General features: G+C 56.4%; 1 protein-coding gene across 14 annotated transcripts in view; it reads right to left on the bottom strand.

The window, feature by feature from the left end:
* Positions 1-3,564: 3,564 nt before the first annotated feature.
* The window catches only part of STRADA (STE20 related adaptor alpha), a 29,515-nt gene continuing 7,726 nt past the window's right edge, over positions 3,565-25,353 (bottom strand). For 3 of the 14 annotated variants that reach the window (XM_029075463.2, XM_029075465.2, XM_029075464.2), the window contains 13 exons: positions 24,203-24,289; positions 19,716-19,773; positions 14,750-14,778; positions 10,027-10,101; positions 8,292-8,394; positions 7,785-7,906; positions 7,270-7,378; positions 7,031-7,154; positions 6,384-6,555; positions 5,454-5,558; positions 5,062-5,303; positions 4,648-4,690; positions 3,565-4,420 (listed from right to left, as the gene is read on the bottom strand). In XM_029075463.2, the coding sequence (XP_028931296.1) occupies positions 4,265-4,420; positions 4,648-4,690; positions 5,062-5,303; positions 5,454-5,558; positions 6,384-6,555; positions 7,031-7,154; positions 7,270-7,378; positions 7,785-7,906; positions 8,292-8,394; positions 10,027-10,101; positions 14,750-14,778; positions 19,716-19,773; positions 24,203-24,238 (1,374 nt within the window). In that variant the 5' untranslated portion in view covers positions 24,239-24,289 and the 3' untranslated portion in view covers positions 3,565-4,264. The other 11 variants (XM_029075466.2, XM_029075467.2, XM_029075468.2 and 8 more) reach the window with 10 other exon arrangements.

Raw genomic sequence — 25,353 nt, 5'->3', positions numbered from 1 at the left:
TCTTGGAGCCAAAGTTTCAAATGCTCTAGGCACTGCAAGCAAGGAGTATTAGTAATAATTATGGTGGTGTTAAGCGCTTACTATGTGCCGTGCGTTGTACTAAGCGCTGGGGTAGATACAAGATAATCAGGTGGGCACAATCCCTGTCCCCCATAGGGCTCGCCGTCTTAATCCCCATTTTACAAGCGGTAACTGAGGCACAGAGAAACTAAGTGACCTGCCCAAGGTCACACAGCAGACGTGTGGCGGAGCTGGGATTAGAACCCAGGTCCTTCCGACTCCCAGGCCCAACCTCTCTTCACTAGGCCATTTTGGGTGCACAACGGGGTCTGGACCGTGGTCCCGCCTTGCCTTTTCGGCTGCATACACCTTCATCAATGGATTCTACCATGAGCAGTGTCTTCATTCAATCAATCGATCGATCAGTGGATTTTTAGAGCACTTACTTTTGAAGATATTTGAAGCACTTGCTATGTGTCAGGCACTGTTCTCAGGCCTGGGGTAGACACAGTTAAGCGGGATGGACACAGTCCCTGTCGGTAGAACAGGTTTCGAATCCCCATTCTGCCGATGAGGGAACTGAGGCACAGAGAAGTTAGCCGAGAGGAAAGAGCACAGGCCTGGGACTCGAAAGACCTGGGCTCTGATCCTGCCTCCGCCACTTGTCTGTCGTGTGATCATGGGCAAGTCACTTCTCTGGGCCTCAGTTCCCTCATCTGTAAAATGGGGATTAAGACTATGTGCCCCATGTGGAAAGGGACAGTGACCCACCCGATCTGCTTGCATCCACTCCAGAGCGTAGTACAGTGTACCTGGCACACAGTGAGTGCTTAACAAATGCCGCAGTTATTTACCATTTAAGGTTACCCTCTCTGATCCCAGCACTTATCCTATCCTCCCCGGACTATTGCATCGGCCTCCTTGCCGACCTTCCTGCCTCCTGTCTCTCCCCACTTCATTTTGGTGCCCCGATCATTCTTCTACAGAAATGCTCTAGTCCACGTTTCCCCACTCGTCGAGAGCCTCCGGTGGTCGCCCACCCATCTCCACATCAAACAGAAAGTCCTTACCATCACCTTTAAAGCACTCAATCACCCTGCCCCCTCGGATCAAACCTACTCATCGCCTACTTACTGCGTGAAGAACACTGTACTAAGCGCTTGGGAGAGTACCCAATAACAGAATTGGCAGACGCGTTGTTCCCTGCCCACAGGAGCTTGCTCGGTTTCCTACTATGATCGCAGGGCACTCGCTTTTCTCCTCTAACACCAACACACTCCCGGTACCTCAATCTCTTTTTTCTCACCGCCCACCCCTCGCCCACATCCTGTCACTGGCCTGGAACTCCCTCCCCCTTCACATCTGACAGACCACCGCTCTCCCCACCTTCAAAGCCTTAGTAAAATAACATCCCCTCTAAAAGGTCTTCCCCCATTAAGCCCTCATTTATCCAACTCCCACTCCCTTCCGCCTCTCCCTGGCACTTGGATTATTCACCCCACGCTCGGGCCCAAGGCGGTTTGCGTACATATCCGCATTTTAATGCTTGTCCCCCTCTAGGCTGTAAGCTCCTGGTGGGCGGGCAACCCGTCCACCACCAACTCTGTCGTACTGTCCTCTCCCAAGTGCTCTGCACACGGTAGCTACTCAATAGATACAGCCAACTGAGAAGGGAGGGAGACTAGGGGATGTGAGGGCTTAGACAGAGAAGGCCTCTTGGAGATGCGATTTTTGTACAACTTTGAAAGTGGGGAGAGTGCTGGTCTTTTGTATTTGGGGGAGAGAAGGGGGAGGAGTTCCACTCCAGAGGGAGGGCTGGCCAAGGGGGCAGAGGCGAGAGAGACGAGATCAAGGTACAGAATAAGTTGGCGTTGGAGGAGGCCGGGTGCACGGGCTGGGTTATAGGAGTACAGCCGACGGCCAAGAGCTGCTGTTCCAAGGGACCCGGACCCTCCTCCACACCAGTGAGCGCTCAATAAACCCCAGATTGACTGGAGAACCAAACGGCAGCCTGGCCTGGTCCAGCTGGGGAGAAGGTGGGCCGAAGGCCGCCGGTCTTGCGGGTGCCCCTCTCCCATCCTTTGGGAGACAGCACTAACCCACGCCCCTCCCCGCATCCTCCCCACCCTGGGGCCCCGAGCTTTTCCAAGAGCCAGGTCAGGAGGGGGGACCGTTATCTCTGACGGGCTCGGAGGGGCTGGGGGCCCCCTCAATCCCCCAGGGGACTCTGACAAGCATCGTCGGGGAAGCGGGGGTGGATGAGGGCTGCCGTCTCCGTCAGGCAGGCAAATCTAAACATAGGTTGTGCCCACGCCCCTCTCCCCCACTCTGCCAACAGCAGGAGCAGAGTCGCACGCAAAGCATCACCCATGGGCTGCCACGCATCGGGGGACGGGGGGGGCTTTCCTGATGGGGAAATTGGAGGGGCGGGTGATTGGGGGGGTGGGGGGTGCTGCCTCCTCTCCCCCGTCAAGAGGGAAACAAGGAAGAATGGCGGTCAGGCTGCCGCCGGGGCCTCTGCTTCACGGGGGCCGAGGACAGGGCTCGGTCAGCGTGGCAGGCGGCGGGCACGGCGGAGATGCTATTTCCACGACCGCAGAAGGTCGGACGTGAGGTCAACGGCCGCGGCGAGGAGGAGGTGGGGGTGGAGTTCCTGGACCGGGCTCTCAAGAGGAGCTGGAGATCCTGGGGGACCGAGGTGGCCCTGGGCAAGAAGAGGTGGCCGATGGCAGTTCTGGATGAGGGTGGGGGCTGCAGGCGGCGGGGCCCGCGTGGGACCACCCTCCGGACCCTGGCCTCCCTTTTCAGCAGTCATCTCCAAACCTAGGAGGTCGGGAGACCTCACGGGCTCCAGCCAGCCGAGGCCGAGGGCGACCAAGAGGCCAGAGGCGGAGCCGACGGTGGGCTGAGGGGGGAGGGTCCAGGGGAAGGGGACGTCCCTGCCCGGCCAGATCCTGAGCTCAGGGGGGCCAGGCTGAGGGTGATTAGCTGCCCCTTCCCCCGCCCCCGGGGGCCAGGGCCGGCTGAGCGACCCGGGAGGCAGGAGCTGGGGCACAGTCAGAAGGCAGTGGTCTCTTGTTCTAAACTGAGGTGATGTGGGCTAAGGTGGGACAAAGGGGTGATCTGTAATAACGATAATCATCACGGTACTTGTAAAACGCTTACTACGTGCCAAGCACCGTTCTAAGCACCGGTGTAGATACGAGGCGATCAGGGTGCCCCACGTGGGGCTCACGGTCTAAATCCCCATTTTACAGATGAGGTAACCGAGGCGCAGAGACGTGAAGTGACTTGCCCAGAGTCACACAGCAGACAAGCGGCGGAGCGGGGATTAGAAACCACGTCCTCTGGCTCCCAAGCCCGGGCTCTTTCCACGAAGCCATGCTGCCGGGGAGCTCAGACCTAGAAAGTCTCACCCCGCTGCCCAGCCCCCATCCGCGCCCTCTGGGTGCCCGGCTCCCCCCCAGCCCGGGACGGGCACCCCCGTCCCCCCACCAGGCCCCACAGCTCCGTCACTTCACCGACCCGGGCCCGAGCTGGGGCCAAAAGACCAGGAGGCTCCCGGCCGGGTTCTACCAATGGCAACTTTAATCTGTTCTGGAGCCGGGGGGGGGGTCCAGCCTGCGGGAGAGTCCGGGGAAAACATGTCTCGGGATCTTAGTTTGCTTGAGAGGAGGGGGCTGGGTGGGGGCGGGCAGAGGAGACACCCCCCCCCCCCCACAGCACCTGGGCGCGAGCCTGCCCGTCAGCTGGATGAAACAGGGCCCCGGCCCAACTGCAGCGGGGCGAGGAGGGTCCGTTTCCCATCTCCCCCCCGCCACCCCGTCCCGGCCTGGAAGGGACCGGGTGCCGCTCTCTGCTCCGGGCTAGAGCGGCAGCGGGGCAGCATTACGCTCCCCCTGGGCAGGTCCACCTCCCCCCAACAGTTGCCCAGAGGGCACAGCCCCAAGGGGCAAAGGTGGGCCGAACTCGATCACCGCCCCTCGGATCCAGTCCGCGGCAGCCGGCGGGGGCCACGGTGTGGGCTCCTGCCGACCCTCGGGTTCCTGCCGGGGCCTCCCCAGCCCCCTGGCCGCACCGGATAGGAAAGAGCAGGGCCCTGCCCTGCCCCGGGAGCGTCCGGCCGCCTGGCCAAGCCGTCCTTTCCCGGCCAGCCGGCTTCCCGCTGGGAGGGGTCGAGACGCTAGTCCTAGGGATCAGACCCCCGTGAGGTCCTTCCAGGGAGAGGCCCGGCCACCCCCCCGATCCCCTACCCCCGAGGGGCTCAGAATTCCCAGTCGTCCACGTCCAGCTGTTCCAGGCTGGACACCAGCCCGAAGATGCCGCTGGGGTCCTGGGGCTGACTACCGCCCTCGAAGCTGGTGATTGGGGTGACGGGACGGAGCAGCTCCGGCAGGGCCTCGGAGGCGCGGCGCTTGATCTGGGGGAGGAGACGAGCTGCAACGCCGGACGGCCGGGCGGACGGCCGCGCGAGGGCCGGGGGCGGGCGGGGCTCCGTGCCGGGGCCGGGGGGCACCCGCTCCCCGGCTCGGGGTGGGGAGGGGGGAGGATAGGCCAGCGCAAGCCTAGAGCCAGAGCCTGGCGGAGCTCGGCCCTCCAGGTCTCCGTCGTGGTAGGGGGGCGGGGCTGGGGGGCACGTTCCAGTACCTGTTTGAAGAAGGAATGGCCCAGGAGGGTGCTGGCGGTTGGCCTGGACAGAGGGCACAGAAGAAGAAAGAAACCAAAGTCACCGCGTCCGTCACCCAGCCCCAGTGGCCTGGCCCGCCCAAAGAGCCCCCGGCACTCAACCCCCCCGGGCCCCGACCCCCCCGGGCCCAGGAGAGCAGGAATCGGGCAGAGGAGGGACAGATGGCGGCCGCTAATTCTGGGACCCGGAGCTTTCCCTGCGGGCATCTTGGCGGGTTGCAGGTCCGGGGATCCTCCCCTGGGCGGACCCTCCCCCCTCCCCCCTGCCAGGTCCAGGGCAGCAGGGTTGGCGAGAGGGGAAACCATTTCACAGAGCGCTCTCCCGGCCCATCGGCCCCCCGACCCAACCCCCCCGGGCGCGCTGGGCCACACTACCTCAGGTCGGGGCTGCGCTGCAGACACAGCTCTACAAAATGGTGGAAATGGGGAGAGAAGGTGCGGTGGTACGGGTGCAGGGGCGAGTCCCCATTGGAGGTGCGGGTGCCGCTGGCCGCCAGGCCCTCGCCCGGGCCCGAGTTGGCTCCCGAGCGGGACGTGTCGATGGTCAGCTCCTCGGCGGGGATGGTGGTGGTGTCCAGCAGGCAGGGCACCGTCCCGTTCAGCTTCTCCAGCAGCATCTGGGGCCGACCGGACCCGTCACCGGCAGGGCCCCGGCCCCTTCGGGACCCCCGCCCCCGCCCCCGGGGCCCACCGGGTGCCCGCCCTTCTCCGCCGCAGGGCGGGGAGGTGACAAGGCGGAGCCGAGGCCGGGCGGGCCGCCCCCTCACCTGGGTGGCGGGCATGTCCTTGAAGGGGACGTGGCCGTTGGCCAGCTCACAGGCCGTGATCCCCACGCTGTAGATGTCCGATTTGGCGTCGTAGCCTTGCAGATTCTGTGGCGGGAGAGAACGGTCGCGGGTCACACGGTCCCTGCTCCCCTGGGGTCCGGAGAGGAAGCTTGGGGCCCGGAGGGAGGGAAAGGAGGGTCCTCCGGCCCTCAGGGCCACCGGCCGCAGACCACTCGCTCGGGCCCAACGGCCGGTCCCCTGCCGTCGTGGAGACGCCTCAGACGGGTGGCCCGTGCCCCTTTCGCCTGAGCTCTATGGAGGGCTCGCTCCTCCCTCTCCAATGGCTACGGCGTCCCCACGTGGGTGGTCCCAGTGACCTCCTCAGTGGTGGGGGGGAGGGCGGGTGGGGGCCCCGAGGCCCAGGGGGTGAGCCCAGAGGATGCGACGGGACCCCTCGTCACCTGGGGAGGGTCGGGAGCCCCAGGCGGGCCGCTGGCTAACAGCTAAAAGCACCTTCTGGACCGGCTGACGCCGGCCCCTGCCCTCCCCGGCTCCCCGGGGTGGTGGGGCGGAGATAACAATAATAATTCTAGTAATGATAATAGTATTTGTTAAGAGCTCATTATGTGTCAAGCACTATTCTAAGCGCTGGGGTAGATACGGGATAATCAAGTTGGACACAGTCCCTGTCCCGCGTGGGGCTGTCTTAATCCCCATTTTGCAGATGAGGCCCCGAGAGGTGAAGTGACTCGCCCCAGGTCACCCAGCGGACAAGTGGTGGAGCCGGGATTAGAACCCAGGACCTCTGACTCCCAGATCCAGGCTCTATCCACCAGGCTAAACTGCTTCTCTGGTGCGGGGGGCGGGGAGGGGCGGGGAGGGGCGAGGACGGGGGGAGTCGGCTGGGGGGCGGCCGCCGGGGGCCCGTACCTGCTGCAGGACCTCGGGGCTGAGCCAGGGCAGGACCTTGACGCCGTACTTGGGGAAGTCGTGGACGACGCGCTGGCGCTGACCGTGGCTGATCATGCTGAGGCTGCTGCGCAGGCCCGCCAGGTGCACCCGCCCGTCCACCGAGATCAGGATGTGGCTCGCCTTCACGCTCCTGCCCGGGGACGACCCCCCGACCCACCGCCGTCAGAGGGACCCCGGCACCCTCTCTCGTCCAGGACCGCGGGGCCTCCCCGGCCCGCCCGCGCCGCCTCTGACACCCCCTCCTCAAGAGACCGAGGGAGGGCCGACCCGAACAGGGGCTGACCCCGCTGCCCCACCCCTGTCTCCTCGCATCCGGGGCCAGGCTCGGGATGGGAAATCACCTCCTCCTACAGCAGAGCAGAGAGGTGGCTCCGTACAGACTTGGGGTCACGAGTCCTCACTCTGGCAGGGGAAGGGGGGGGTACCGAGGGGACAGGCGGGAAACGTGACCCAGACTATTAAAGCGGGGAGACAGGCCCCCTAGCAGGCGAGGACGCAGGTCCCGGACTCCCGACTCCCGGTCCGGTGCCCTTCGGCCCGGCCGCCCCGGCCCGGGGTCGTTCGTGAGTGCGACCTCCCCGTCCCCGCCCCCCAGCCGGTTGTACCTGTGCACGTAACCCATGTGGTGGATGTAGTCCAGTGCCTTCAGCAGCCCCTGCAGGATGTAGGCAATGGCCAGTTCGCTCATGCCGTCGGTGAAGTGCGTGCCGATCAGATCCTTCGCTGAGCCTGAGGGGCGGGCCGGGATGGGGGGCAGGGTCGGGAGGGGGCCCGAGCCCAACCCACAGGTAGCCGCCCCCCACCCCCGGCCCGCCCCCCGCCCCCAGGGGCCGGGACAGCTCACCATAGGCCATGAAGGAGGTGACCACCCACAGCTCATTGTCGGCGATGAAGGTGGCTCGATAGGGCACGAGGTTGGGGTGGTTGAAGAGCTTGGAGACGTGAAGCTCCCCCTGAGGGCAACGAGACGGCCGTGAGGGGCGGGGCCCGGCGGCTCCGGGAGCCCGACCCGCCGCGAGGCGGGCAGCGGGGCGGGAGGGCGGGCGCCCGGGGGTCGGCCTATCGCCGGACTCTCTCGCAACGCGGAGGGGTCGGAGAGAGGGCGCCGCGGGCACTGATCCGTACAGTCGGCCCGGTGGAGACCACCGAGCCACAGGCGAGCAACGACCCCGCCTCGCCACATCCGACTCCGTCTCCAGGCCACGTAATTCCCAGGAGTCGCCGGGGCCCGGGACCCCAGGCAGCAGAGAGGGGCTCGGTCCGCTCGGCCTCGTCCCTCGGCCCCAGCCTCGCCCGGCTCCCCTCATCCCGTGCCCCGGTCCCCCTCGCCCACGGGCCCGGCGGCGACTGTGGGGTTACCTGCAGGAACGTGACCATCTCGTTGGTGCAGGCCTCGAGGTTAACCCTGCGGACCGTCACGTACTCCCCGGAGGGCTTGTACCTGGCCAGGTTCACCGTCATCAGCTCCTCAAACCCTTTGCCTGCGGGACGAAGCGGGGGGCGCGGGGCACCCCTGAGCGGGCGGGGGCTTCCAGGGGGAGCCCCGACCCCCCGAGGCCGTGCATCCCCCGCCCTCCGTGACCCCGAGACGGCTCCGACTGGGCAGGCAGAGGTGGGCACGGGCCACAGACCCCTAGAAGGGCACCCGCCTGCGAGAGGTGTCCCCGAGGGCCCGGGGGGAGGCTCTCGGAGCTGTCTCCGGCGTGGTCAACCCGCCACCACCCCCAGGAAGCACCGGAGAACTGGACTGCCGCTCCCCCGGGGGTCGGGGGCGGCCGACTGGGAGCCGGTCCAGGTGGGAATGCTCCCCTGGGCTCTTCCCGCCCTCCACCGAGTCCCCCCGCAACTCCCACCCCCCGCCGTTACCTATGATGGTGAGCAACTTGTAATACCCTCCCTCCGGCAGGAAGCTGCTCATGGCGGCCCGTTTCGGGGAGGGCGCTATCGACTCTGAGCTCGCTTCATTGGTCTGGAGAGAGAAGAGAAACTGAGTCAGCAAGAGAGGAGTCCCCAACCCCCCGGGGCCCGGCCTCGGCCAGAGGATCCCCGAGACCGAGGCCACCGAGCAGCCCTCGATGGTCGGCCGGGCCACCCGCCTGGAAATGAAAGGCCCGCCCCACCCATTCCAAAGCAAACCCGCCCCGAGCTGCTCGGATCCAATTTCTTCCCAGGTTCGGGGGACCGGGAATCTTCCCCCCATGAGCCCCACCCCCTCCAGAAGCCCCTGCCCCCTCTCTGCCGGCCTCCACCCGCCCACCCGCCTGAGGAAGAGTCCTGCCCCTTGGCCAGCCGGGCAACGTCACAGCGAGGCAGCGGGTGGGATGGGGTGGGGAGAGCGCGGGAAAGGGGCCTCCCGGCCACACAGAGCAGGCAGGTTGCCCGGGCCCGGCTTTCCAGACGGGGCAGGGGGCAGCCCGAGCCCCAGAGCTCAACGACAGGGAGTAGCGAAGGCAACGGTCTCTTGTGCTCGACCTTCCCGCGGGCTGAAAGCCGGGTTACGGGATGAGCAGCCCCGAGAGACTAAAGCCAGCCCGGCTCGGCTTGGCCACGCCTGCCCGCCTGAGGGACCGGAGGGCAACCAGAGGGCGGGAGGTGGGATGGTTTGGGGTCCTGGCGCCAGGAGGAGTGTGACTCTTTCCCTCTAACCTTCACCTGTCCCCGAACAACGCTGAGAGAAATGGCGCTTCTGAGTCATGCTACTGATGCGGCCAGCTCAGGGCAAGTGTTTGATGGTTGCCCTCTGACTGGGCGAGGATCCGCCTACCGGACCCAGTCCTCCGGCCGCCAACCCTCGTCCCAGTGCTTGGCCCTGAATCTATGCAGCGTGGTTCAGTGGAAAGAGCACGGGCTTGGGAGTCAGAGGTCATGGGTTCGAATCCCGACTCTGCCACTTGTCAGCTGTGTGACTGTGGGCAAGTCGCTTTACTTCTCTGTGCCTCAGTTACCTCATCTGTAAAATGGGGATTAAGACTGCGAGCCTCAGGAGGGACCACCTGATTACCCTGTATCTACCCCAGCGCTTAGAACAGTGCTCGGCACATAGTAAGCGCTTAACAAATACCAACATTATTATGTCTTCTTCGGATTTGGCAACCCATCACGGAGAGGCCGGGATTTGGGGTTGGAATGTGAAAGGATGGAGGGGGGTGTCCTAAGCTGTTGGAAACGGAACCCCACCCTCATTCCCGTGTCTTCCCCAGTGGCTTTGGTTGGTTAATCCAGATGGAAGAGACTCCCCCCCAGGGCACGAGGCGGTCCCGGCCCACCCCCCCTCTCGGCTTCCCAACCGGAAGACCCTGAGGGGACAACGGGAGGGGCCCGAGGCAGTTGGTCCTGGAACATCAGCCTTGTGAAAGGCAAAAGTCTCACCCTGGGGTCCCTAAAGGAAGGCCCCAATCTGAAAGAAACTGCTGATTTCCAACTCATTATTCTCACCACTTTCACTGGGGCCCTGTTGGCCGGGTCGGGAGGGTGGGTTGGGGGGAAGGAACCAAACTGAGCCGCCCCTCCCCCCTCTTACACTGTGGAACTGGGCTTGAGCTGGCAGTGAGGACAGAAGTGGGGACAGACTTTCACCCTCAGTTGCTCAGAGGTGGGTTACCTGGCTGGCCGCCTTGCAAGCGGCTGCTCCATTTTCTGCTGGCTGGAAACCTCCCCCGTCACCCTTTTTCCCTGACTGTGGGAAGGAAAAGCGGTGGCTCAGGGAAAGTTCTGCGCCCTCACTTAAGGATGAGTTTTGGGGCCTGAACCCACAGGCTGGGCAACCTGGCCTCAAAGTCACTGATGTGTCCATTTCTGCCCACGGGCTTCCACTCTGGCTTCCCAAATAAGCCACAGAACAAACCCCAGCCCTTCCCCCCGGGGCAGAGAACCGGAGCATCCCAACCCCATCCCAGGACAGGCTGCTGAGACCGTTTTACGGAGAAAGCTGGGCACAGGGAAGCGGCCTGGCCTAGTGGCTAGAGCCCGAGTCTGGGAGTCAGAAGGATCTGGGTCCTAATCCCGGCTCCATCACTTGTCTGCTTGGTGAAGTTGAGCAAGTCACTTCATTTCTCTGTGCTTCAGTTCCCTCGTCTGTAAAATGGGGATTAAGACGGTGAGCCCCACGTGGGACAGTGACTGTGTCCAATCCAATTTGCTTGCACCCACCCCAGCGCTTAGTACAGTGCCTGGCACATAGTAAGCATTTAAATGCCATCATTATTATTATTATTATTATTATTGTCTGCTATGGATCTTGGGCAACTCACTTGGCTTCTCTGGGCCTCAGTGACCTCATCTGTAAAATGGGGATTGAGACTGGAAGCCCTCTCTGGGACAGGGACTGCATCCAACCTGATTAGCCTGTATCCACCCCAGCGCTTAGTACCGTGCCTGGCACACAGTACACACTTAACCAATACCGTTAAGCTTTTGAGCTGTCACTCGTTGGGATGAAAAGGACAAAGGAAGAGAGCGAGTTCTCCTTACTGAACTCATTCGGCTCAGAGAAAACGCGGCGTGGGCGACTTGCGATGGCAGAGACGGGAATAACCCGAGTGAGTTCTCTTCGCAGAGGATAAATCCCAGCTCCTCTGGAGAGCCAAGGGTGGGGAGCTTTCTTCTTCACTCAGAGAGAAAGAGGACCCCAAAAGTACAATAAAGAAGAGGGGAGGGACGTCATCTGAGGGCCCCAGACTTAGGTTCAGGTCTCCGCACTCTCGTTCAAACGGCAGGGCACCGACGGAGCCCATTCGTCCTCTAACAGGACACCAACTCCGTTGTAGCGTACTCTCCCGAGTGCTCAGTTCAGCGCTCTGCCCCTGGTAAGCGCTCAATTAATATCACTGACGGATGGATTAAGATTCCCGCTCATTACTGTCGGACCGGCTCCATCCGGGGCCGACAGTCACTCGGAATAGGAGGAGCTCCCGGAGGGAAAGCTCGGCCAAGATGAGTCTAATCTTTTTAAAGCTTGGTGATCTAGTTCTATGGAGACGGGATCTTGTCAGCGCACGAGGCCGGCTCCATGTTCAGCAAAAGCCACCGGCTCCGAGGCGAAGATGAACGAACACTGCAGCGCCTGGTTGGAGCGACTGAGGGAAGGAGGCCAGCGGCCAAAAATTGTGCCCAAAAGGGATGTGGCCTGACGGAAAGAGCCCGGAGCCGGGAGAATAGGCTTTTAATCTTACTCGAGAATCATCTTGGGCAAGGCACTTCCCTTTTCTAGGTCTTCATTTCCTCATCTGTAAAATGGAGCTCCCCTTTAAGACTGTGAACCCCACATGGGACAAGGATGGCGTCCGACCTGCTTATCTTGGCACATTATAAACGCTTAAGCAATATTGTTGAGAAGCAGCGCGCCTGGCTCCGCCACCTATCTGCTGTGTGACCTTGGAGGCGTCACCTCACTTCTCTGGGCCTCAGTTACCTCATCTGGAAAAACGGGGATTAAGACTACGCGCCCCTCGTGGGCCAAGGACTGTGTTCGACCTGATTAACTTGTAACTACCACGGCGCTTAGGACGGGCGCCTGGAAAATAGTAAGCGCTTAACAGATACCATAAAAAAAAACCCCAAACGAAAACAAACAAGTGTCACGATTACTATTATCATAACCATATCACTAAGATTATTATTAGCTTTTGGGACCAGGCAGCGGATTGGCTGCTCCTTCTCTCCCTGACCTCTCTGCTTTCCCCTTTCCCGTTGCACCGTGACTCTTACTTCCCGCTCCTCTCAACCGCTAGCCCCACTACCTCCTCTTTTTCCCAAAGGCGACAACAGAAGCAGCTGTCCAGGTGTGCAGACACGGAGGAGGCAGTGGAGGGGGACTGGGGAGGTCTGGGGGACAGAGGAGGAGGAGGAAGAGGAGCAAGAGGGAGAGGAGAGGAAGCCGGCCCCCGGCAGCCAGGCAGAAGGGACGCGGCAGCAGCTTTGCGGTTGAGTAACGGACAACGGCCAGAAGGCAACGGCCAGTGATGTCATCCCTCGGTCCTTGGAACTCCCCCCACAAGGTTGAACGCCATCGCTAGGTATAATAGCCTCTGGGGAATTTGCGGGGAAACCGAGTTTTCCAAGGTGAACGTCAAGCGAGGATGTTCTACATTGGACTGAACGCTCTCGTTTCAACACGGCGAGCTTTTGTCCATGAAATCGTGCCCTACCCGAAGACGGCCGCCTTGACCGGAGAGAGGCCATCCAAGGCCAGCTCGGCTCATTTCCCACCCCCACTAGAAGCACTTTCTCTCCGTAAAGCCGGTAGGGGAGGCGGGAGGCTATTAGCAAGAGGAGATCGAGACAGAAGAGGCCTCGGTTCAAAGATGGAAGCCCTAAAATCCCCAAACCACTGATCTGTCGGGAACAGAGCTACGGCTCGGGGGAGGCGAATGAAGAGAGCCCGGGCCCACCCCTGCTGGGGTTTCACACGGGAGAAGGCTCAGGGTGAGCTTGGCGACTCTTGGACGAGGCCCCGACCCTTCACCAGGGAGCCATTTCAGGCAATGCCCGGAGGCGAAGTGCGAGTCAGGTCCATTTTTGCCGAGAGTTGGAGAGCTGGAGGATTCCTACGGCCCGGGCCGGCCCCCCCCCCCCCCCCCCCCCCCCCCCCCCCCCCCCCCCCCCCCCCCCCCCCCCCCCCCGACTCGGGAATCCCTAACTGACAGTCGGCTCCGTCGCTCGACTTCGGGACCGGCTGGCAGATGAGGTCGCTGACTGAGAATGGGTCGGGACCCTCCCCTCGGAGAGTCTGCGCTCCCACCCTGCCCCACTGCTGACAGGTGATCTTCACTGTCTTCCCGCTTCATGCGTACGTCTGCAGGTTTATATGCACATAGTATATATGTGTACACACACCCACACATGTTCCCAAACATTCACCCACACAATGCGCTGGACTCAGCAGGGTGGCCTGGGAGTCAGAGGACTCGGGCTCTAATCCCGGCTCTGCCCCCCACCCACTCTGTGACCTTGGGCAACTCGGTTACCTTCTCTGGGCCTCAGTTTCCTCATCTGTAAAATGGGAATAACTCCAGACACACACGCCCCCTAAGACCGGAAGTCCCACGTGGGGCAGAGATTGCTTTTGACCTGGTTGTTTTGTATCTACCCCGGCGCTTAGTACAGTGCTTGGCACCTAGTAAACGTCAAAGCCACTACTATTATTATAATCATAATAATTACTAGTGTTATTATTATCAGGTCACACTGGACAAGCCCACTGGGGAGGCCCGGGCTCTGGAATTTAGGATCCAGATGGACATCAGAGAAGCAGCATGGCTCAGTGGAAAGAGCACGGGCTTGGGAGTCAGAGGTCATGAGTTCGAATCCCGGCTCTGCCACTTGTCTTCACTTAACTTCTCTGTGCCTCAGTTACCTCATCTGTAAAATGGGGATTAACTGTGAACCTCACGTGGGACGACCTGATTACCCTGTATCTACCCCAGCGCTTAGAAGAGTGCTCGGCACGTAGTAAGCGCTTAACAAATACCAACATTATAATTATTATTATTATTATTATTATTCGGTGTCCTAGAGCTCTTTCTGACGGGAAGTCCTTTTTCCCCCTCCAAGGGTTTTGGCAAAGACAGAAGATTTGGGGTCTTGGAGAGAGTCTCTCGAGGTTTATTTTACCTCGTTGGATCCAAAGGTGAAAACAACAGTAACAAAAGGGGGTCCGGGACCAAGAGAAAGAGGAAGACATCCGAATGGCCAATCTTAGGCTGTTTCTGCCTTTCCTTTTTCACTCCGGAGAAAGGGGGAGGCCTCGCCTGTGTGAACAAGAGGGCTTAGAGCTCCTCGGGAGAAAGACCCTTTAGAAAGCAGCGTGGCCTAGTGGATAGAGTCTGGCCCTGGGAGTCAGAAGGACCTGGGTTCTAATCCCAGCTCTGCCACGTGCTCGCTGCGTGACCTCGGTCAAGTCACTTCACTTCTCTGAGCCTCAGTTCTCCCATCTGGAAAATGGCGATTAAGACTCTGAGCCCCATGTGGGACAGGGATTGAGTCTGACCCCATCTGCTTGTACCCACCCCAGTGCTTAGAACAGTGCCCGGCACATAGTAAGCACTTAACAAATACCACAACTATTATTAGAAAGCAAAGCGGGGCTTGCCTAAAAAGGAAACGTCCCCAGATTTAATCGTGAAGCCCCATTTTCAACCTCCCACTGGGCCACCTTTCCAGGGTGAAACATGCGTTGACGTCACTAACCCCGGAGACACGGACGGCAGGGTGACGGATACGTAACGGCAAGGAGCGGTGAACGCACAACACACAAACACACACGTACACAAACGTCCACATTGCCATGCAACGGCCACAACACCGCTACCTGCCGAGGCACTTACTTTTCTCCGAGCGTCACCCGGAGGCTGCTCTGGAGTAGAAAAATTTATGGTTGGCTTGGTGTTTCTTAGCAAAGGACGTCCCCGACATTCAAGAACACCAAAACCCACGAATATTCACAGAAATCGCTTCAACATCAAAATAAGGAACGCTGGATATGGGACACGCCCCGAGGCGTACGCCAACACACACCCGGGATGTAGAAGACGGAGGGGGAACTGGGTGGAAATCTGCTCCTTCTGGGAAGCAGGTTTCTCCAAACTATCACAGCCACGTGACTTTCCCAGGCCGCGACGCCCTCACCCGGACTGTCGGCTCGTTAGGGGCAGGGAACGTGCCCGCTAATTCCGTTGTACTGTCCTCTCCCGAACGCTTAGTACAGTGCTATGCACATAGTAAGTGCTCAATTAATACGATCGACAGATTCAGCCCACACACTCCGCTCCTCTGGCGCTAACCTTCTCACCGTGCCTCCAACTCCCCTGACTGGCCCCGACCCCTCGTCCACGTCCCGCCTCGGGCCTGGGACGCCCTCCCCGCTCTAATCCGACAGTCAACGACTCTCCCCCGCTTCAAAGCCTTATCGAAGGCCCACCTCCTCCAAGAGGCCTTCCCCGACTAGGCCCCACTTTTCCTCATCTCCCGCTCCCTTCTGCGTCGCCCTGACTCACTCCCTTTCGCTCTCCCCTTTCCCCGCCCCAGAGCTCTTATGTCTATATCTGTCATTTTATTTATCCGTATTGATGCCTGTCTCCCCACCTCTAGACTGTGAGCTCGTTGTGGGCAGCGAATGTCACTATTTATTGTTACATTGTACAAGTGCTTAGTAGAATGCTGTGCACGCAGTAAGCTCTCAATAAATATGATTGAATGAATGAATGAAAGCAGCAAGGAATCCACTTTTCCCAGCACAGAGGCACCGGTGGACCGAGGTTTTTTTTTCCCATTTGGAAGCCCAAATGACAACTCCCTAGCCCAGTAAACGAGGAAGCCCACAGGACCTACCCTCCCCAGATCCCACCTCCCCCAACTAAGCCCTCACCTGCCCTACTCCCTCTCCCTTCTGCGTCATCTCTACGTTTGGATCTTCACCCTTTAAACACTTGCTATTCACCCCACCCTCAGCCCCACCGTGCTTATGTCCATATCCGTGATCGTTCGTAATTAATGTATGTCTCTCCCACTAGACTGTAAGCTCCTCGTGGATTGTGTCGTCCAACTTCTGTTGGACTGTACTCTCCTAAGCGCTTAGTACGGTACACTGCGCCAGTAAGCGCTCACTAAATGGCACTGAAGGATTGGCGCCTTAACCACCAGGATCGAGATCCTCGGGACCGGGATTCTGCGACGTCGGATGCTGCCAAGAAGTCGGAGACTTTTTCTGAGCCAACAGAGGAATAAGGTGCTGTGGACAGATGGTGCACTTCCAAATGGACCGCTCATTTACGAATGGCCAGCTGGCCTGCACTCTCCCTCCTACCAACTTACTCTCTCCTCCCATTCCCGCCCCCCCCCCAGCTCGCACTCTTCGCTCCTCTTGAGCTTGCCTACTCACTGGACCTCCCTCTCACCCTCTTCCCCGCTCCCCTTTAAATCGGCCGGACCCGCCGCCCACCCCGTTTCCCAAGTCCAGCTGAAATCATATCTCCTCCAGGAGGCCTTCCCCTTTTAATTGCTAATCTCCCCATCCTCGGCCACCCACGCACCCTATTACTTAAGCACTCACTCAGCCCACATCCCCTTTCCTTCTTCCTACCTCTCCTTTATTTCACTGTCTGTCTCCCCTCTTAAACTGTAAGTTTGAAGGCAGGGAATCGAGACTACTAATTTGACCGCCCTCGCCTAAGGGCTTAGTACAGTGCACAGCACCCAGTGGATGCTACTTCCACCGGCTGAATCCTGACTTTCTGGGACACCTTGGGCAAGTCAATTTAGAGAAGGGAAGCAGCACAGCTCAGTGGAAAGAACGGGGGCTTGGGAGTCCGAGGTCGTGGGTTCAAATCTTGGCTCTGCTACTTGGCAGCTGACTGTGGGCAAGTCACTTCACTTCTCTGGGCCTCAGTTACCTCATCTGTAAAATGGGGATGAAGACTGTGAGCCTCACGTGGGACCACCTGATGACTCTGTATCTCCCCCAGCGCTTAGAGCAGTGCTCTGCACATAGAAAGCGCTTAAAAGATACCAACATTATTATTATATATTCCCCCTCAGGGATCTCAGTAATAATTAAGAATTGGGGTATTTGTTAAGTGTTTACTATGTGCCAGGCACTGTATTAAGCACTAGGACTCACAGTTTTCATCCTCATTTTCCAGATGAAGCAACTGAGGCACGGAGAAGGCAAACAACTCCCTCCATACCCCAGAATCACAGAAAATAAGGGAAGCAGCGTGATTTAGTGGAAAGAGCCCGGGCCTGGGAGCCAGAAGGACCTCGGTTCTAATCCCGGCTCCGCCACGTCTGCTGTGTGACCACGGGCATGTCGCTTCATTTCTCTGGGCCTCAGTTCCCTCATCTGCAAAACGGGGACTCAATCAATACCTCTTCTGCCTCCTACTTAGACTGCGAGCTCTTGCTGGCCTTGTATCTGCACCGGCGCTGAGAAGCAGCGCGGCTTAGTAGAAAGAGCCCGGGCTTGGAAGTTATCAGCTCTGTGACTTTGAGCGAGTGACTTGACTTCTCTGTGCCTCAGTTTCCTCATCTATAAAATGGCTTAGTAGAAAGAGCCTGGGCTTGGAAGTCAGAGGTCGTGGGTTCTAATCCCAGCTCCGCCACTTATCAGCTCTGTGACTTTGGACGAGTCACTTGTCTTCTCTGGGCCTCAGTGACCTCATCTGTCAAATGGGGATGAAGACCGTGAGCCCCACGCGGGACAACCTGATTACCTTGTATCTACCCCAGCGCTGGGCACCTAGTAAGCGCTTAACAAATACCATCATCATTATTTTTGGTAGTACAGTGCTTGGCACAAGATGAGTGCTTAACAAATATCACAATTTTTACTATCATTAAATTGGGTTCCCACTTCTGATGGGGGCAAGAAAAGCCCAGTGAGCAATTCAGGTGGAAGACAATGACTACTATAGTGTGGGCTCCTCTCTAATGCAAGCGCAGGCTCCAATTTCTTCTCCTTGGAAGCCCAAATGACAACTCCAGGAAGTCCGCTGGAGTAACTCTCCCCAAATTACACCTCCTTCAAGAGTATCCTTTTTCTTTTCTTCTGCTTCTACAATTTGGCGATCATTTGGGCCCGCCGTTAGACCGTGAGCTCCTGAGGGCCAGGACGCTATAATTTGCCGCTGCAGGCCTCTTTAGGCCCCACGTGGCTTGACCGTTGGCTGAATTCGCCGGGCGGACTGGGGCCGTGCCGAGCCAGGGGTGGAGTGGCGGCTGCTGAGGGGAAGTCCTCTAGTCTGTAAACCTGTTGTGGATGGGGGGACGCGTGGCTCAGGGAAAAGAGCCCGGGCTTGGGAGTCAGAGATCATGGGTTCGAATCCCGGCTCTGCCACGTGTCGGCTGTGTGACTGTGGGCAAGTCACTTCACTTCTCTGGGCCTCAGTTCCCTCATCTGTAAAATGCGGACGAAGACTGTGCACCTCACGTGGGACAAACTGATTACCCTGTAAATCTCCCCCAGTGCCTAGAACAGTGCTCCGCACATAGTAAGCCCTTAACAAACACCAACATTATTATTATTACCAACTCTTTTGTACTGGACTCTCCCGAGCGCTTAGAACAGTGCTCTGCGTAAAGTAAGTGCTCAGTAAATACCACTGATGGATCGACTGATTCAAGTCGGACGGGGAGGGGGCTGAAACTCGGCAGTGGGGGCGGGTGTCTGGGTGCCATCGGTGGGGTTGGCTACTGGGGGCCTGGGAGCGGTGGCGCCAGTCAGTCAAACGTACTCATTGAGCGCTTACTGTGTGCAAAGCGCTGTACCGGGTGTTTGGGAGAGTATAATCAGACAACGTTGTATAATACAGAAGGAGCTCGTGGCCTAGTGGCACAGGCCTGGGAATCAGAAGGACCTGGTTTTTCATCCTGGCTCCTCCCCTTGTGACGTGGGGCGAGTTACTTCACTTCTCTGTACCTCAGTTCCCTCATCTGTAATGTGGGGATTAAGACGTTGAGCCCCATGGAGGGCAGGGACTGTGTCCTACCTGATTAGCTTGGATCTACCCCAGCGCCTAGTACAGTGCCTGGCTCGTAGGAAGCTCTTAACAAATGCCATTAAAAACCCAAACCAAAAGAACCCAGTGGCAAGCGAGACCTGAGGGGAGTCCGGCCCGGGTCCCGGGAGCGGTTGGTGACGGGGGCCTCCGCCCACCAACCATCCACTCGCTTCCTCACGGGGGCGGGAGGATGTGGCGGAAGAGTAGGGTGATTCGGCCAGATAAGCGACCGCTCCGGGTCCCCCTCCCTCCGCCGACGGCTTTATCGGCTCCCGCCACGAGGCAATGGAACCCTTGCTTCTTGATCAGAAATACTGTGACCTCTCGCCCGACTGTTAAAACACTTTACAGACAGAATCATTCCAAAAGTTTGTTTCCCGTTTTGAAGACGACCTTTACATTCAACTGGACAAATATTAGTTTCCTCAGGGTTGAGTCGAGGTGAGAGCAGAGCTCCACCCCCGGCATCACAAACAACTGGATTACCGCTCCGGATGTCAGCCACGGGTTTCTAAAGAGCCACATAATCCCTGCGCCTACTGTCCCCGGGATTGCAAAATTCATTCATTCGATCGAATTTATTGAGCGCTTACTGGGTGCAGAGTACTAAGCGTTTGGAAAGGACAATTCGGCAACAGATAGAGACAATCCCTACCCAACAATGGGTTCAAAGCCTATCCCACAGACTGATTTATTCAACACAGAATCAATGAGATTTCCCCTGAAATGACCGAATGCTATGTATAAAAACATATATACATACACACACTCTCACAAACACACAAAAAAAACTTACCTCCAAATAATTCCAAATCTCTTAAGCCCTCAACAATGAACTTTTCCGAGACCCACCGCTAAGGAGGAAAACCCCAAAGAGAATTAGTCATTTTTCTAGACAATCCATAGTTCGGCCATTCCAGGCCAACAAAAACAAACCTGAAAACCGAATCACACGGAGCGGTTAGGCATCATTTACTTGGCAAAATTAGAAAAGGTGCAACTGATCAAAGTTTACCGAGGAAATGTTCCCCATTCCCGGTCTGGGTTCTGCCCCGGGATGGTTCCCGGTTCTGAGTCCTCCGGGTTGACACTAAATGGACACTAAAATATGGAAGCTCTGTAGCTTCTGGTGGGCACTGGGGAGAAAGTCCCTCTCCCAAGTCCTACGCTCCAGGCCCGCTGACCTGGGCCAGGCTGCTCATTTGTATATATTTTTATTACCCTATTTATTTTGTTAATGAGGTGTCCGTCCCCTTGATTCTATTTATCGTGATTATGTTGTCTTGTTTTTGTCCGTCTCCCCCGATTAGACTGCGAACCCGACATTGGGCAGGGATGGCCTCTATCTGTTGCCGAATTGTCCATTCCAAGCGCTTAGTACAGTGCTCTGCACATAGTAAGCGCTCAATAAATACTATTGAATGAATGAATGAATGTGATCCCGTGGAGAGGCAGCGTGGCCTAGTGGATAGAGCCCGGGCCTGGGAGTCAGAAAAACCTGGGTTTCAGTCCCAGCTCCGCCACCTGACTGCTGTGCGACCTTGGGCAACACACTTAATAATAATAATAATGTTGGTATTTGTAAAGCGCTTACTATGTGCCGAGCACTGTTCTAAGCGCTGGGGTAGACATAGGGGAATCAGGTCGTCCCTCGAGGGGCTCACAGTCTTAATCCCCATTTTACAGATGAGGGAACTGAGGCACAGAGAAGTTAAGTGACTCGCCCACAGTCACACAGCCGACAAGTGGCAGAGCTGGGATTCGAACTCATGAGCCCTGACTCCAAAGCCCGTGCTCTTTCCACTGAGCCACGTCACTCTGTGCCTCAGTTACCTCATCTGGAGAATGGGGATGAAGACCGAGAGCCCAAGTGGGACATGGATTGGGTCTAACCTGATTAGCTTGTATCTACCCCAGTGCTCAGCACAGTGCCTGGCCCATAGTAAGAGCTTAACAAGCCCGTTATCGAGCGGGGATTGTCTCTATCTGTTGCAGAACTGTCCATTCCAAGTGCTTAGTGCAGTGCTCTGCGCATAGTAAGCGCTCAATAAATATTATTGAATGAATGAAATACCATAAAAAAATTACTGGGGGGCGGTGGGAGAATAAGAATGCGGAATTAGGTCTTAGCATCTATATGGTACCTGCCTTGCTAGAGTGTCAGCTCCTTGAGGGCAGGGCTGGTGTCTATTAACTCTATCGCACCCATCCACGTGCTTACTACAGAGGCACAGAGTAGGTGCTCAATAAGTCCTGCGGACTGACTCGTTCTTTCCCCATCACCAGACTGTGATGTGAAAGGCCCCGAAGCCCGCTTTGAACATGACACATCAAAAGGAGGTCCAGAACCGCTGGCCTCCTACCTCCAGACACCCCATTTTATTGCTTGGACTGATCGGTCTGACAAGAAAAGCAGGGTGGCCTGGTGGCTAGACCGCGGGCCTGGGAGTCAGCTGGACCTGGGTTCTCAGCCCGGCTCCGGGGCTTTGTCTGCTTCAAGACCCGGGGCAAGTCATTTCACTTCTCTGGGCTCCAGTTACCTTATCTGTAAAATGGGGATTAAGATTAAGCCCCACACAGGATATGGACTGTGTAAAACCTGATTAGCTTGTATCTATCCCAGCATTTCTTATTTCTTAGAGTGCCTGGCACCTAGCAAGTGCTTAACAGATGGCATTAAAAAAAATACAAAAAAACCCAACAAAAAAATCCCGCTGACCATTTGCAAAGGTCGATTTGCTTTCTAAAGTGCTGGTGCCCATCCCACTGTCCTGAGGTGGATAGGGAGATGAGACGAACGATTCAGGACAGGGATTTCTCTCTAGGAATGCTCTATCTGGGCATTTTACTTCCCAGCAGGCAGCCTACCAGCCAAGGAGCGAAAGGTCTCGCTCTTGCTGGGTTTTCTTTCAAGTTTAATAATACTCAACTTTTTAAAGTGCCCAGGAAAAGGGGAATATGGACTATTCAGAAATTAGGAACCTAAATCTGTAAATCAAGCGGCGGTGACACTCACACCCACATTAATGACCAGGAGTGCAGCAGCAGTTTCATTCCACAAATAACTCGGCTGAAAATATGATTTTAAAAAATCGAATTTACTGCATCACAAAACCCACTTTGTTTATTGATTTTTGGCAAGAAGGGCTTAATCCCCTCTACTTCAGAATCTCTGGCCTAGGCATAAAAAAAGAGATACCAAATAGAAGACCTCAGTAGAGCACTTGGCTCTGAAATATTTTCTGAAAAAAGAAGCGGTGTGGCCTAGTGGAAAGAGCCTGGAGCCGGGAGTCAGAGGCCCTGGACTATGATCCCGGCTCCACCCTCAGTCTGCTGTGTGACCTTGGACGAGTCACTTCACTTTTCTATGCCTCAGTTACCTCGTCTTCCAATGGGGGTTAAGACTATGAGCTCCATGTGGGAATGGGCCATCGGAATATCCCGTACCACTTGGTTATCTCTTATCTCCCCCAGTGCTTAGTATAGCATCTGCCACATAGTAAACGCTTAACAAATACCAGAAAAAGAAAAATTAGAAACTGGTTTGGAGAGTTGCAGAGAAGGAAATGTTTCCATTTGTTTTGTGATCCTCCGAGCTCATGGGGTTTCAGAGCTCCACATTTAACATGAAAGTTTCAATGCATTCTCTCTGGCACCAATAGGCTCATAAAAGTCTATTATTAAGCCTAATAGCCTATTGGGAAGCAGCGTGGCTCAATGGAAAGAGCCCGGGCTTGGGAGTCAGAGGTCATGGGTTCGAATCCCGGTTCCACCACTTGTCAGCTGTGTGACTGTGGGCAAGTCAGTTCACTTCTCTGGGCCTCAGTTACCTCCTCTGTAAAATGGGGATTAAGACTGTGAGCCTCACGTGGGACAACCTGATGACCCTGTATCTACCCCAGTGCTTTGAACAGTGCTCTGCACATAGTAAGCGCTTAATAAATACCAACATTATTATTATTGTTATTATTAAAAGCTTGAACTTTGAATAGCTAGTACAATCTTAGAAAAACCTTTCCCCAGGTAGGGATGGGTTAGATTTCTGCACGGACTACTTGAAAGAAATCACAAAACACCTCAAAACTGAGTCAAAAATGAGAGGCAAGGAAAACCCGTAAGCACTTTGCTTCTTCCCCTAGGTCAACAAACTCCCGGGAGAGCCCATATCTTTTTTTCGGAGAAGCAGCGTGGCTCAGTGGAAAGAGCGCGGGCTTGGGAGTCAGAGGTCATGGGTTCTAATCCCAGCTCTGCCGCTAGTCAGCTGTGTGACCTTGGGAAATCACTTAACTTCTCTGTGCCTCAGTTACCTCATCTGTCAAATGGGGATTAATAAAAACTGTGAGCCCCCTGTGGGACAACCTGATCACCTTGTATCCCCCAGCGCTTAGAACAGTGCTTTGCACATAGTAAGCGCTTAACAAATACCACAATTATTTTGGGCAGTGGGGCGTGGTGAACGGAGTACAGGCCTGGGAGTCAGGAGGACCTGGGTTCTAACCCCGCCACATGTCTGCCAAGTGACCCTGGGGAAGCCACTGCACACCTCTGGGCCTTAGTTACCTCATCTGGAAAATGGGGATAAGACCATGAGCCTCAGAGAAGCCTAGAGCCTAGAGCCATGAGCCTAGAGAAGCAGCGTGGCGCAGTGGAAAGAGCACGGGCTTTGGAGTCAGGGCTCATGAGTTCGAATCCCAGCTCTGCCACTTGTCAGCTGTGTGACTGTGGGCGAGTCACTTAACTTCTCTGTGCCTCAGTTCCCTCATCTGTAAAAATGGGGATTAAGACTGTGAGCCCCACGTGGGACAACCTGATTCCCCTGTGTTTACCCCAGCGCTTAGAACAGTGCTCTGCACATAGTAAGCGCTTAACAAATACCAACATTATTATTATTATTATATAGGACAGGGACTGTGTCCAAACTGATTAACTTGTATCTACCCCAGTGTTTAGAACGGTGCTCGGCACATAGTAAGCGTTTAATGAGTACCATAATTTATTTATTTTATTTTTTTGAGAGGGAAAGGCCTTAGAGGGCTAGAAATAGGGTTACTCTCTCTCGACGGGCTATCGGCTCCGTTCCCCACCTCTGACTCAGTTCTCCACTGAGTTGAAATTGCCACACAACTTCTCCCATCTCCCACCCGCCCACTGAAGGCTAATTCTGGGCATCCCCCCCCCCCCCACCAAGCACCATAGGGGCTGTCTTTTGGAAAATACAATAAAAACCTCCCATTTTGAACAAAACATAAAACGTTGAGAAAAGGCAGAAGGATTGAAACTCACCCTAATTCGCTCTGGTTTACTTACAAGAAAAGACATGGGCTCCTAGTTTGTAGGCCAACTCCAATTTCAGAAATATTTTTCAGAGTCCTGAAATTGAAAGGGAAACACGGTTTCATGAGTCACAGTCCTGGATGCTAGAGGAAAGCATTGAAAATTGTTTTTTTAAAAAAGGTGCTCTTGACCACTTACTTAAGGGGCAGACCGACAGGCCATCCAAGGGGCTCTGTCTTCAAAAAAGGGAAAGTGAACGATCTGGGAAATTATCACCAAATAAGCTCCCCCTCTGCCCTCTGCTCCCTCCTCCTTCCCTCCTTCACCTCCCCTCAGCTAAGCCCTCTCTCCCTCTGCTTCTCCCCCTCTCCCTTCCCCTCCCCTCAGCACTGGGCTCATTTGGATAGATTTTTATTACCCTATTTATTTTGTTAATGAGGTGTCAATCCCCTTGATTCTAGTTATCCTGATTACATTGTCTTGTTTTTGTCTATTTATCGTGATTACATTGTCTTGTTTTTTTTTGTCTGGCGTCTCCCCTGATTTGAGCGTCTGGGCAGGGATGGTCTCTATCTGTTGCCGAACTGTACATTCCAAGCGCTTAGTACAGTGCTCTGCACATAGTAAGAGCTCAATAAATACTATTCAATGAATGAAATAAGAGAAAGCACATAAATCCTTACCAATTGCTCTCCCCACCCTCCTCCATAAAATCCTCGTCCCAGATGGAACTCGAACGCCACAGAAGAAAGTACAACTGGCCAAGATCGGTAGTTTTATTCAAATGAGAAAGAAAAGGGAGACGGCAAGAACCTAACTTCTAGAAAATATAAGGAAACAAATTCATCCCTCTAGGCCCCTTCTACATCGTCTGTGTACTTGGATCTGTGACCTTTGGCCATTCGCTATTCACCCCACCCTTAACCCCACACCACTTATGTACATATCTTTGAAATTTTATAGTCTATGCTATTTATTTTATGTTAACGTCTGTCTCCCCTCTGAGCTGTAAGCTCCTTGTGGGCAGGGCACGTGTCTGCCAACTCTGTTGCATTGTAGTCTCCCAAGAGCTTCCTACAGTGCTCTACACATAGTAAGCGCTCAATAAACACCAGGGATGATGATGATCAAAAGGCCAAAATGACCAATTACCAAAATGA

Source organism: Ornithorhynchus anatinus, chromosome 11, assembly GCF_004115215.2.
Source record: "Ornithorhynchus anatinus isolate Pmale09 chromosome 11, mOrnAna1.pri.v4, whole genome shotgun sequence".
NCBI lineage: Eukaryota > Metazoa > Chordata > Mammalia > Monotremata > Ornithorhynchidae > Ornithorhynchus > Ornithorhynchus anatinus.
Note: the sequence above shows the minus strand (reverse complement) of the source record. Positions and strands in the feature narration are given on the sequence as shown.